General features: G+C 44.8%; 1 protein-coding gene across 1 annotated transcript; it reads right to left on the bottom strand.

Annotated features, from left to right (window-relative positions):
- Nucleotides 1-4,691: 4,691 nt before the first annotated feature.
- Nucleotides 4,692-5,609, bottom strand: LOC121855790 (putative uncharacterized protein YER190C-A). The gene has a single exon (XM_042350897.1). It carries the CDS (start codon nucleotides 5,607-5,609, stop codon nucleotides 4,692-4,694), a length of 918 nt encoding a protein of 305 aa, XP_042206831.1.
- Nucleotides 5,610-14,748: the final 9,139 nt, after the last annotated feature.

Below are 14,748 nucleotides of genomic sequence, written 5' to 3'. Positions count from 1 at the left end.
GTGATTGGGGAGGTAGAGTAGGGGGGTGATTGGGAGGTTGGTGAGGGGGAGGTGATTGGGGAGGTAGAGTTGGGGGTGATTGGGGGGTGATATGGGAGTGGGGTGATTGGGGAGTAGAGTGGGGGTGATTGGGGAGGTAGAGTGGGGGTGATTGGGGGAGGTAGAGTGGGGGTGAGAGTGGGGGTGATTGGGAGGAGGGAGGGGGTGATTGGGGAGGTAGAGTGGGGTGATTGGGGGAGGTAGGGGTGATTGGGGAGGTAGAGGGGAGAGGGGGGGATAGGGGAGGTAGAGGGTGATTGGGGGAGGTAGAGTGAGGTGATTGGGGAGGCAGAGTGGGGGGGTGATTGGGGAGGTAGAGTGGGTGATTGAGGGGTGGGGGGGTGATTGAGGAGTAGTGGGGGGTGATTGGGGGAGGTAGAGTGAGGGATTGGTGAGTGTGATTGGGAGGTAGAGTGGGGGGAGGGAGAGAGAGGGGTGATTGGGGAGGTAGAGTGAGGGTGATTGGGGAGGTAGAGTGGGGGGTTGAACAGGCTCGTTGAACAGGCTTTGTGTGAAATATAACAGAGTCTACGACTGCTTTTAGTATCCTGGTGGTCCAGCGGTTAGCGTTCCCCTGTCACAGTCATGGGCTCGTGGGCCGTGGGTTCGAATCCTGGCGGATTGAGGTGTTGATTGTGTATATATATATATATATATATTTTTTTTTCAATTTCGTCACATAATAAAATGTTTGGACAGGCACACAAACACACACACACACTCACCAAATTAAAACACATTGCTAAACACTCCCAGTCATTGGGTCATTATAAAAGGTCACTGGGTCATTTAGGTGACCTCATTACTAAAGGTCAGATGTCAGGGGTCAATAATTATTTGTTGATATCATTATTTCCGAGGAGACCTATAAAGCCTCCCACTCCCCCTTGTTGGGGTAGAGATGTAGTGTTTTAAGGGGTTAAGTTCCTGACCCCTTAGCACCGATAGGTAATAGACACGATAGGAAGAGTTGGAGACGATAGGAGAGACGGAGGCGATAGGATGAGTGGTGATAAGATGAGGAGGTGATAAGATGAGGTGGTGATAAGATGAGGAGGTAATAAGATGAGGTGGTGATAAGATGATGGAGGTGGTGATAAGATGATGATGAGATGAGGAGGTGATGATGAGAGGATAAGATGAGGGTGATAAGATGAGGTGGGGATAAGATGAGGTGATAAGATGAGGAGATGATGTGAGGAGGTGATAAGATGAGGAGGTGATAAGATGAGGGTGAGGAGGTGAGGATGAAGATGATGGATGGATGAGGTGGTGATAAGATGAGGGGTGATAAGATGAGGTGATAAGATGAGGAGGTGATAGGATGATGATGATGAGGTGATATGAGTGATGAAGGTGATGAAGATGGTGATAAGATGAGAGGTGAGGTGATGAGTGGTGATAAGATGAGGAGGTGGAGATGTGGTGATTGAGGGTGATGAGGTGATGAGGTGGTGATAAGATGATGAAAGGTAGATGAGGTGATATGATGATAGGAGGCAATAGGAAGTGAAGGCGATGATAGGAAGAGACAGGGGTGATAGGAGGCGATAGGCAACAAACAAAAGAATTCCAGAAGCCAACGATGGTTAGGTCAGGTCGGGTGTGATTGGCAGTTCCTTAACGACCCAATTGACTACCTGTCACTACTGCCTGTCTACGGCCCTCCTCCTCCTCACTCTTCCACCCGAATCCTTATCCTTGGCTATCCTTGGCTATCCTCACCTTGGCTATCCTCACCTTGGCTATCCTCACCTTGGCATCATCTCACCTTGGCTATCCTCACCTTGGCTATCATCACCTTGGCTATCTCACTGGCTATCATATCCATAGCTGTATCATCACCTTGGCTATCCTCACCTTGGCTATCCTCACTCTATCATCACCTTGGCTATCCCTTGGCCTATCCTTTGGCTATCATCACTTGGCTATCCTCTCCTTGGCTATCATATCCTTGGCTATCATCACCTTGGCTATCCTCACCCTTGGCTATCCTCACCTTGGCTATCCTCACCTTGGTTATCCTCACCTTGGCTATCTCTCTATCCTTGGCTATCCTCACCTTGGCTATCCTCCCCACCTTGGCTCTCCTCACCTTGGGTATCATCACCTTGGCTATCCTCACCCCTTGGCTATCATATCCTTGGCTATCCTCACCTTGGCTATCCTCACCTTGGCTATCCTCACCTTGGCTATCCTCTCCTATCTATCCTCACCTTGGCTATCATCACCTTGCTATCATCACCTTGGCTATCATCACCTTGGCTATCACCTTGGCTATCCTCACCTTGGCTATCCCTCTATTCCTCACTCTTCCTCACCCGGACTATCCTTGCCTTGGCTATCCTCACCTTGGCTATCATCACCTTGGCTATCCTCACCATGGCTATCATCACCTTGGTTATCATCACCTTGGCTATCCTCTCCTTGGCTATCATCACCTTGGCTATCCTCACCATGGCTATCATCACCTTGGTTATCATCACCTTGGCTATCCTCTCCTTGGCTATCATCACCTTGGCTATCCTCACCATGGTTTACTCATCACCTTTGGCCATCCTCATTCCTATACTATATCCTTGGCTATCATCACTCCTTGGCTATCCTCAACTTGGCTATCCTCAATTTTGGCCATCATCCCCACATCCTCCTTGGCCATCATATCCCTTGGCTATCCTCACCTTGGCTATCCTCACCTTGGCTATCCTCACCTTGGCTATCATCACCTTGGCTATCCTCACCTTGGCTATCATCACCTTGGCTATCCTCACCTTGGCTATCCTCACGTGGCTATCATATCCTTGGATATCATCACTTGGCTATCATCACCTTGGCTATCATCACCTTAGCTATCATCACCTTGGCTATCCCCTCACCTTGGCTATCATCACCTTGGCTATCCTCACCTTGGCTATCATCACCTTGGCTATCCTCACCTTGGCTATCCTCACCTTGGCTATCCTCACCTTGGCTATCCTCACCTTGGCTATCATCACCTTGGCTATCATCACCTTGGCTATCCTCACCTTGGCTATCCTCACCTTGGCTGTCCTCACCTTGGCTATCCTCACCTTGGCTATCATCACCTTGGCTATCCTCACCTTGGCTATCCTTACCTTGGCTATCATCACCTTGGCTATCCTCATTCTTGCTAATTTTCCACCATTAAGCCTCCTATTCTCACCCTCAACTCTCCTCATCTCACCTCAACTCTCCTCACCTCACTTCAACCATCATTATCCTCTTTTCAACCATCCTTACTTCACCTCTCCTCAACTATCCCCACCTGTCCATCCTCGATTTTCCTCACCTGTTCTCATCCTCAACTATCCTCCTGTCCTCATCCTCAATTATCTTCACCTGTCCTCATCATAGTATCCTCAACTTTCCTCATCTGTCCTCATCATCATTATACTCCAGCTATCTCCAGCTGTCCCTCCTCAAACCTCACCTGTCCTCATCCTCAATTATCCTCATCCTTAATTATCCTCAATTATCTCACCTGTCCTCAACCTCAATTATCCTCAACTATTCTCACCTGTCCTCATCCTCACCCTTAATTATCCCTCAATTGTCCCTCCACCTGTCCTCATCCCCTCAATTATCCTCACTTGTACTCATCCTCACCCTTAATTATCCTCAATTGTCCCTCCACCTCTCATCCTCAATTATCCTCACTTGTCCTCATCATCACCTGTCCTCATCCCTATTATCCTCAACTATCCTCACCTGTCCTCATCCTCAATTATCCTCCACCTGTCCTCACCCTCAATTATCCTCACCTGTCGTCATCCTCAATTATCCTCATCCCCAATCCATCCCCATCCTCACCCATCCTCACCTGTCCCTCATCCTCAATTATCCTCCACATATCCTCACCTGCCCTCACCTGTCCTCATCCTCAATTATCCCTCATCCTCACCTATCCTCGCCTGTCCTCATCCTCCACATATCCTCCACCTGTCCTCGCCTGTCCTCATCCTCAATTATCCTCATCCTCACCTATCCTCCTTACTGTCCCTCAATTATCCTCACATATCCTCCACCTATCTCGCCTGTCCTCATCCTCAATTATCCTCACCTATCCTCACCTGTCCTCGCCTGTCCTCATCCTCAATTATCCTCAATTATCCTCACCTATCCTCACCTATACTCCTTCTGTCCTCATCCCGCAAAGAGAATTCTGGTGTTAATTTAGAAAAGAATAAAGTGTTTAATTAGATATTGGCTTGGGGAATATAGAGAGAGAGAGAGAGAGAGAGAGAAAAAAAAAGAGAGAGAGGAGAACAGACTAGGTTCAGAACTTCGTTAGTTGAATCTCAGGTTGTTTTACGCCACGATAATTCACGATTTTTTCTTCTCTTCCTTCCTCTCTCTTACACTACCTCCGTTCCTTCCTCTCCTTTTATTACTTTCTCTCTCTGTCTCACCCTCTATCCTTCACTTCCTCCCTCCTTTTCTCCATCTTACTCTTTCCGCCTCTCCCTCTCCTTCCTTCTCCACACTCACTTCCCTCCCTTCCTCCTCCTCCTTACACTCTATCTAGTTTGACCTTCCCCCTTCCTTCTTACCCTCCTTCACTCCCTTCACCCCCTCCCCACACACGTCATAATATAATCAGTCTTTTTGTCACCAACGTCGATTACTTTTCGTTAACTGTCAACTAGGCAATTAGCTGTGTGAAGTACCGTGACAGAGGTGCAGCTAGTTAAATAAATTTGTAGTTTGGCAGAGGCTGTGACGCCAACACCAGCTGTGACGCCAACACCAGCTGTGACGCCAACACCAGCTGTGACGCCAACACCAGCTGTGACGCCAACACCAGCTGTTACGCCAACACTCGCTGTGACGTCAATACCAGCTGTGACGCCAATACCCGCTGTGACGCCAACACCCGTTGTGCACTCCAACACCAGCTGTGACGCCAACACCCGCTGTGACGCCAACACCTGCTGCAACGCCAACACCAGCTGTGACGCCAACACCCGCTGTGACGCCAGCACCAGCGTGACGCTAACACCAGCTGTGACGCCAACACCCGTTGTGACGCCAACACCAGCTGTGACGCCAACACCAGCTGCAACGCCAACACCCGCTGTAGCGCCAACACCCGCTGTGACGCCAACACCCGCTGCAGCGCCAACACCAGCTGGCGAGCGCCAGCAGCAGCGCCAACACCCGCTGTGACGCCAACACCCGCTGTGACGCCAACACCAGCTGCAGACGCCAGCACCAGCTGCGCCAACACCCAGCGCCAACACCCGCTGGCACGCCAACACGCTGGCAACGCCAACACCCGGCGCCACACCGCCCCGCTGTGACGCCAACACCAGCTGCAACGCCAACAACCGCTGTGACGCCAACACCAGCTGTGACGCCAACACCCCTGTGACGCCAACACCAGCTGTGACGCCAACACCAGCTGTGACGCCAACACCAGCTGTGACGCCAACACCCGCTGTGACGCCACACACCGCTGTGACGCCAACACCAGCTGTCACACCACCTGGCCCTCTAACTCCATGTTCTGTACCAGCTGCGAGTTTATCTTCCCATCTTTCTCTCACCATCTTTCCACCTAACTTCACCATCTGTGAGGATAGTTAAGTCACCACACACACACACACACACACACACACACACACACGTGGCAACTACTGTGTAGGTTTGACAGTCACAGGAACTATTGAAACGAACACAATGAAACCTAACTGTATGTGTGTGTGTGGGGGTCTTACACATGGGAAAACAACCAATTCATCCCGTTAACGACCCGTGGTGAACGACCGAGGAGAGAGAGGGAAAAACGCAAACATATGTGCTGATTGGCTGATTGACCGTGTAGATATGCCTGTCAACCAATGAACATTATTGTTTGTTTTGTTCAGCCAATGAGCATTATAGTTTATTCTGGTTCAGCCAATGGGAGATAGTTTTATGATCTGTTTCTCTATATTGCTGGAAATTCTGTACAAAGGCCAGATTTATTTTTGACAGGCAGGCAGGCAGTATGTTAGGCAGTCAACCAGTCTTTAATTATACATTCAGACAGATAAGTCGATGGGGCAGATTGTTACACAGTTAATTGTGTGGTGATTTGCATAGTTAAATTACAAAGATAAGTGGCGTGACTGATGCCTTACACACACACACACACACACACACACACACACACACACACACATACACTAATAATATTAATATATAATAATAATAATAATAATAATAATAATAATAATAATAATAATAATAATAATAATAATAATAATAATAATAATAATAATAATAATAATAATAATAATAATAATAATAAGTAATGGTTTGCCTCCTGTACGAGGATGGCCGGCCCAAGGGCCACCTCGGCGTGAATTTGTTTAAGGTGTAGAAGCTGTCGCCAACATAACAACCACACCCTGAGTTAACGAGCTGCATGACCCAGTGTTTAAGGTGTAAAAGCTGTTGCCAACACATCAACCACACCCTGAGTTAACGAGCTGCATGACCCAGTGTTTAAGGTGTAGAAGCTGTCGCCAACACAACAACCACACACCCTGAGTTAACGAGCTGCATGACCCAGTGTTTAAGGTTGGAAGCTGTCGCCAACACAACAACCACACCTAGGAGTTAACAAGCTGCATGACCCAGTGTCAAGGAATAGTGAAGACCGGACAACTCGCCAACTGCACTGACTAACCATTACCCCGGAACGATCGAAATAGTTTAACATCCAGGTCCCCAATTACTGGGTAGACAGAGGCAAATGGCGTAAGAAACTTGTTCATAGTTTCGCCCTGCCCGAGGATCGAACGGGTCCAGTGGCTTGCGAGGCGAGGATGCGCACCATTGCGACACTGGTCACCACGATACCCCAAAACATATAACAGAATGAAGAAGAACACTCCAGGATCACTGGTCGAGGAAGAAGAACACTCAAGGATCCTGGTCGAGGAAGAAGAACACTTAAGGATCACTGGTCGAGGAAGAAGAACACTCAGGATCAATGGTCGAGGAAGAAAAGCACTCAAGGATCAATGGTCGAGGAGAGAACACTCAAGGATCACTGGTCGAGGAAGAAGAACACTCAAGGATCACTGGTCGAGGAAGAAGAACACTCAGGATCAATGGTCGAGGAAGAAGAACACTCAAGGATCACTGGTCGAGGAAGAAGAACACTCAAGGATCACTGGTCGAGGAAGAAGAACACTCAGGATCAATGGTCGAGGAAGAAGAACACTCAGGATCAATGGTCGAGGAAGAAGAACACTCAGGATCACTGGTCGAGAAGAAGAACACTCAAGGATCACTGGTCGAGGAAGAAGAACACTCAAGGATCACTGGTCGAGGAAGAGGAACACTCAGGATCACTGGTCGAGGAAGAACACTCAAGGATCAATGGTCGAGGAGAAGAACACTCAAGGGATCACTGGTCGAGGAAGTAGTCTGCTCAGTAGTTCCTCAGGAGATCCTTCAGACCACTCATCATGTCTTGGTAAAACTCAACTGGAGGTATTTGTTAATGGCGGCCATCAGCTGCTGGAATTGAGATAATCAGCGGAACGAGGACCTGAATGGCTCCATCTGTTCCTCGGTCCCACTGAAAAAATCATCAGGGATAATTGGCGCGCATTTGGTAAACAGTGAATGAAGTGAAGGTCGTCTTGAGAGCAAATCTTGATCTAATTATTGAGTGACCCCCCCCCTCTCTCTCTCTCTCTCTCTCTTACTGACCTCCGTGACTATCTCGGATTAACTTGGAAACAAACCAACACCGAGAGAATCAATGGATGATATAGTCCCTGTCAATATGGAGCGAAGTATAAGGACCCACTGAAATATATCTGACAGCTGGCAAGAATATATTTCCACTATTTTGATTCATCTGTATTAGACGAGCAGGGAATCTTCCACTCTCTTTCATGTTGTTGTTATTGCTGTTGCCTTTGTTGCTGTTGTTGTTGTTGTTGTTATTAATTCTCACAATAACACAAATATGGAAGCTTCGACTGATCAACTCTCGCCAGCCCTAACGGTGTGTTGTAGCGTAAGAGAAAAGTGTGGTTTGGATACCGTAATCAGTGTACCGTCATCAAAAGTCTCGCCATGATCAGTGTACCGTCATCAAAAGCCTCACCATGATCAGTGTACCGTCATCAATAGCCTCACCATGATCAGTGTACCGTCATCAATAGCCTCACCATGATCAGTGTACCGTCATCAATAGCCTCACCATGATCAGTGTACCGTCATCAATAGCCTCACCATGATCAGTGTACCGTCATCAATAGCCTCACCATTAGTGTACCGTCGTTAATACACCGTCACCATAATATTTAGTAAAGTTCAGCTCACCAAACAAGTCAAGTCATATTCTTCAGAAACTCCTCGCTTACCGTCAACACATTATGTAAATTTACAGTCATAAATATCACCATTAATATATGGTGATTAAATTTACTCATTAACATTTTCTATTATATAACATAACCCCAATAACAGACTATTATTAATAACGTGTAGTAAACCAGTCACAGGTCGAGGGGAGGAGGGGAGCAGGTCAGCGTTGTGGTCTGGTACGAAGACTTCGGGTACGATGACAACCCTAGGATGGGATAAGCAATCCACAATTAGATTAGGTGGAAGGAAAAGAAAGTTATTGGTCGAGAATTACACCCAGATGCGACGACTGACGAATTAGAAGTATTTATAGAGAGCTGAGACATGATTGGCCGAGCTGCGACAGATATAATGGTGGAATGGATATATATTAGTTACCCCCTCAAGTGAAGCTTTGTCGACATCAACACCACATTGATGTACCGTTATCAGGCCATTGATGTACCGTTATCTGGCAATTGATGTACCGTTATCTGGCCATTGATGTACCGTTATCTGGCCATTGATATACCGTTATCAGACCATTGATGTACCGGTATTAGACCACATTAACAAAAATAATTACTAAGAACATTGATGCTAATAATAATTTGTAGCTTAATTAAGACTTCAAGTTTGATTATAATTTTATTCGTAAATTAACAATGTGTGTGTTCCCTCTGTAGTAACTTATCCCATCATTCATAAACTTTACTCAGAAGAGTCACTCAAGTTTCCATCTCAATAGTAACTCACAAAACGCCTCACAAATTACTCACAAGCATCCTCAAGCTTCTAACTCAACAGTAACTCACACGCCTTTACTCACAAATTACTCACAAAGCATCACTAGCTTCAACTTCAGTAACTCACACTTTACTCACAAGAGCCACTCAAGCTTCAACTCACTAGTAACTCACCCACCTTTACTCACAAGCGCCACTCAAGCTCCCAACTCACTAGTAACTCACACACCACTCACAAAGCGTCCTCAAGCTTCCAACTCAATAGTAACTCACGCCTTTACTCACAAATTACTCACAAGCATCACTAGCTTCCAACTCACTAGTAACTCACACTTCTCCACAAGAGTCACTCAAGCTTCAACTCACTAGTAACTCACACCTTTACTCTAAGCGTCACTCAAGCTTCCAACTCAACAGTAACTCACACGCCTTTACCTCACAATTACTCACAAGCATCACTAGCTTCAACTCACTAGTAACTCACCCACCTTTACTCCAAGCGCCACTCAGCTCCCAACTCACTAGTAACTCACACACCTTTACTCTAAGTCCTCAAGCTTCCAACTCACTAGTAACTCACACCTTTACTCACAAGTCACTCCAAAACTTCCAACTCAGTAACTCACACGCCTTTACTCACAGAAATTACCCAAGCATCACTAGCTTCCAACTTACTAGTAACTCACACCTTTACTCACAAAATCACTCAAGCTTCAACTCACTAGTAACTCACACACCTTTACTCACAGCGTCACTCAAGCTCCCAACTCACTAGTAACTCACACACCTTTACTCACAAGCGTCACTCAAACTTCCAACTCACTAGTAACTCACACCTCTACTCACAAGTCACTCAAGCTTCCAACTCACTAATAATTCACCTCTACTCCACAAAAGTCACTTAAGCTCGTAACTCACACGCTTTTACTCAAAAATTACTAAGCGTCTAATATACTCTAAAATCTGCCAGATCGTCAATTACTTTTTTAATTTAATCTGCTATATTTCCCGAGGCTTATGGCTGGAATCTATCATAATAACTCATAAATTTCTTAACAAGTGACAGTGAAAATTAAACATGGTGATGAGATAGTGAGGATAGTGAGGGAGTGAGATGAATGAGAATGAGATAGTGAGAGTGTGAGGACAGAGTGAGAAGTGAGGATAGTGAGAGTGAGGAGTGTGAGGCGAAAGTGAGGATAGTGAGATAGTGAGAAGTGTGAGAAAGTGAGGAGTGAGGATAGTGAGGATGGTGAAGATGTGATGGCGATGATGATGTACTGAGTAGTTATGGGCAAATCTATTCCTTCGTCATCCAGTCAAGCCCCCCCCCCTCTCTCTCTCTCTCTCTCTCTCTCTCTCTCTCTCTCTCTCTCTCTCTCTCTCTCTCCACGGTTCATATTGGGCCATTCCACGCTTCACTACCCTCTCTTCCGCCCGGGTTTCCCCTCCTTCCCCTCATCCTCCTCCCCTCCCATCCTATCTTTCTCTCCCCTTCCCTCCCTCTACCCTAATCCTTCCCCCTACCCTCATTCTCTTCTCTTTCCTCTCATTCCCTTTCCCTCACCCGCTCCCCTCCCCAATCTCTTCCCCTTACTCTCTCATTATTTTCTTCCCTCCCTTCATTCTTTTCCCCTCCTTCACCTCCTCCCCTACCCCTTCTCTTCGTCCCCTCCCTGCTCCCACCCTCTATCCTTCCCCTTTCCACCTCCCTTTACTCTCCTTCCCCCCCTCTCTTATCATCCTTCCCTCGCCCTGCCTGTATCCTGTTCTTTCCCCCTCCTCTCTCTCCCTCCTCCTCTACCTCCTCCCCCAACAACAGAGTGACTCAGCAACACGACTCATTGGTCACCTGATTGGTCAGGAACTCTCCCCCTCCGTGAGATTGGGAGATGAGATTGGTGAATTAAAGACAGAAATAGAACCAGTGGATGAGATTGGGAGCTATGTGTCAGGAGTAGAGTAGGATTTGGAAGAAAGATTAGTAGTTTAGTGAGATAGGTGAGATTAGTACTGGAGTATGTTTGGGAGGTGTGATTTAACACTAAAGTGAGACTGGTAGGCGAGACTCAGGTATGAGATTGGGAATAGAGGAGATTAGGGGATCAGATTCAGGGGTGAGATTGGGAAAAGAAAGACATAACTCACTGGTTACACCGACCCAATTTACTATCCTGACTCTCCCGAATTTAGTTCTAGTCTTCTCCTCAATTTGCCATAACATCAGCAGTATTCCTTCATCTAGATACCTTTTTAGACCAGTGTTTATCTTCTATTGTCCACAAACTTGATGTACTTGGATTCTGAGACCAAACTCACTAACGATATTGAACATTTGTATAACATTCCTAATTATAATAGACACTGCCTCAACACGTCAAGACACAGTGGTGGTGTCGCCCTATAAAATAGATATCAAGTTTAACACTTCTGTAAGAGATGACAAGGTTCAGGAGGATTACATGAAGAGTGTTTTCACTGAATTACGTAACGACACACGAAATATCCTGGTAGGAGTAATCTACAGAAGACCCACACTAATGTAAGAAACTTTCTTGATAAATTTTCGGAGCTTATCACTATCATAAGTTCAGAGAGAAACATTGCTACTACATTACAGGAGATTTCAACCTTGATCTATTAAAATCGGAAACCGACACCTCAGTATTAGACCTTCTTGCTACCTGTCATTCTAAACTCTTCTTCAACACTATAACCAAACCCACTAAATGCTGCCACCTCTGCCACTGTGATAGATCATATCTGGACTAACAACACTCCTAACAACCTATGATGGAATTATTTATAGCAATATCTCAGATCAATTCCCAGTTTTTGCCATGTATAAAACAGCCACAAGACCCAATAGGTCTAGTAGAGTCTCAGTACAATACAGAGACTACTGCACCGACAACATGCTCCTTTTTATAACAACCTAATGAATGCTAAGTGCGATCTTGTCTATGTCTCCGACAACCTAACGTGAACAGCAGTAACTTCTCTTGCATATTCAATGCTTGCTTTGATAAATGCTTCCCCTCAAGACTAAGTCAGTGAAAACTGTATCCATTTCCAAACCCTATATCACAAGCGAAATTAAGATAATGATAGCACAAACTACAAAAGGAAATTGGCAAAAAGACCCATAACTTTAGTGATGCTTACCGAAAACAGAAATAAGTAACTCAAGCAGTTAGAAACGCCAGACGTAACTATTATACAAATAAACTCCAGTCAGCATCAGGCGACAGTAAAAAAAAAAACTTGGAATGTCATAAATTCATCCAGAACAGGAACACTCAGCCTTCGGCCCCCACTCAGCTTATGATTAATGATTCAGTTGTAACGGAACCCTCCCCCATTGCCAACCACTTCAATAAATATTTTATTAATGTTAGCAAATTCGCAGAGAGCATCCGAGATCACCACGAGGAATTTCGACCTACCTGCAAAACAGACAACAAAATTAGCTATTCTTATTCCTGTCACAGCAGATGAATAACTAGCCAAAGATGCAGTAAGGTGAAGACAGTATACCATTGAGCATCATTAAGAAAGTAACCCACCTGTTCTACACATCTAACATTTGTAACTCCTCCGTCATTAGTGGGTCTTTACGGTAAACTGAAAATTGCAAGTTCACCCAGATATAAAAAATCTGGGGACAAAGGTCTCTTCAAGAATTACCGCCCATATCAGTCCTCCCAGCCTTGAGTAAGATACTGGAGAAGCTAGCATGTAGTAGACTAAATTCTTCTGCAATGCCAATAACATTTTAACAGACTCCCAGTTTGGATTTAGAGCCAGAAGGTCGACTGAGAATGCTCTGCTATCCTTTATTAATGACATCTTAAATTTTGATGGCAGTCAGTTAACAGTCGGTATATTCTTGGACCTCTCTAAAGCCTTCGATATGTCGACCATACATCCTCCTTTCAAAGCTTGAACATTACGGCGTTAGGTGCCTGTCCCACAATTGGTTTACCTCACATTCGTCCAACAGGAAGCAGTATGTCTGCTATAATAATCACCAATCTGACTCCTCGCCAATCTTGTATGGAGTCCCCAGGTTCCATTCTCGTCCAGTACTGCTTTTGTTGTACATAAACGATACGTCCACACCAGCTCACTCATAAAATACAACTTATTTGCAGACGATAGTAATCTCTATGCCAGCAACTCAGACCTCCATTCCTTGATGAGAACTATGAACACTGAATTCACTGTTTATTTATTTGTTTGTGTCCGCACGAGAATCTCGGAAACTACTTTACCGATCAGTAGTGTTGATGGATGGTGTTATATGTAGTGATGATTTATGGTGTTATATGTAGTGATGATGGATGGTGTTATATGTAGTGATGATTTATGGTGTTATATGTAGTGATGATGGATGGTGTTATATGTAGTGATGATGGATGGTGTTATATGTAGCGATGATGGATGGTGTTATATGTGATGATGGATGGTGTTATATGTAGTGATGATGATGTTGTTATATGTAGCGATGATGGATGGTGTTATATGTAGTGATGATGGATGGTGTTATATATGTAGTGATGATGGATAATGTTATATGTAGTGATGATTGATGGTGTTATATGTAGTATTGTAGTAATGATTTATGGTGTTATATGTAGTGATGATGGATGATGTTATATGTAATGATGATGGATGTTGTTATATGTAGTATGATGGGTGGTGTTATATGTAGTGATGATGGATGGTGTTATATGTTGTGATGATTTATGGTGTTATATGTAGTGATGATGGATGATAATATGTAGTGGTGGTGGATGGTGTTATATGTAGTGGTGGTGATGATGTCATATGTAGTGATAATGGTGGTGTATATGTAGTGATGATGGATGGTGTTATATGTAGTGATGATTTATGGTGTTTATGTAGTGATGATTATGGTGTTATATGTAGTGATGATTTATGGTGTTATATGTAGTGATGATTATGATGATATGGTGATGATGGATGGTGTTATATGTAGATGATTAATGGTGTTATATGTAGTGATGATGGATGATGTTACATGTAGTGATGATGGATGTTGTTATATGTAGTGATGATGGTAGTGTTATATGTAGTGATGATGGATGGTGTTATATGTAGTGATGATTTATGGTGTTATATGTAGATATGGATGATATTATATGTAGTGATGATGGGTGGTGTTATATGTAGTGATGATGGATGGTGTTATATGTAGTGATGATGGATGTTTTATATGTAGTGATGATGGGTGGTGTTATATGTAGTGATGATGGATGGTGTTATATGTAGTGATGATTTATGGTGTTATATGTAGTGATGATGGATGATGTTATATGTAGTGATGATGGATGTTGTTATATGTAGTGATGATGGGTGGTGTTATATGTAGTGATAATGGATGGTGTTATATGTAGTGATGATGGATGGTGTTATATGTAGTGATGATGGATGGCGTTATATAGTGGTGGTGGTGACAGGGTAGACAGTGATGGCGATGGTGATATCGGATGTTTGGTAAGTGGTGGTGGTAGAGACTGGTTGATAGTAGTGGTAATGATGATGGTGGTAGTAGTGGTAGGTGATG

Source organism: Homarus americanus, unplaced genomic scaffold, assembly GCF_018991925.1.
Source record: "Homarus americanus isolate GMGI-L3 unplaced genomic scaffold, GMGI_Hamer_2.0 scaffold52612, whole genome shotgun sequence".
Lineage (NCBI taxonomy): Eukaryota > Metazoa > Arthropoda > Malacostraca > Decapoda > Nephropidae > Homarus > Homarus americanus.
Note: the sequence above shows the minus strand (reverse complement) of the source record. Positions and strands in the feature narration are given on the sequence as shown.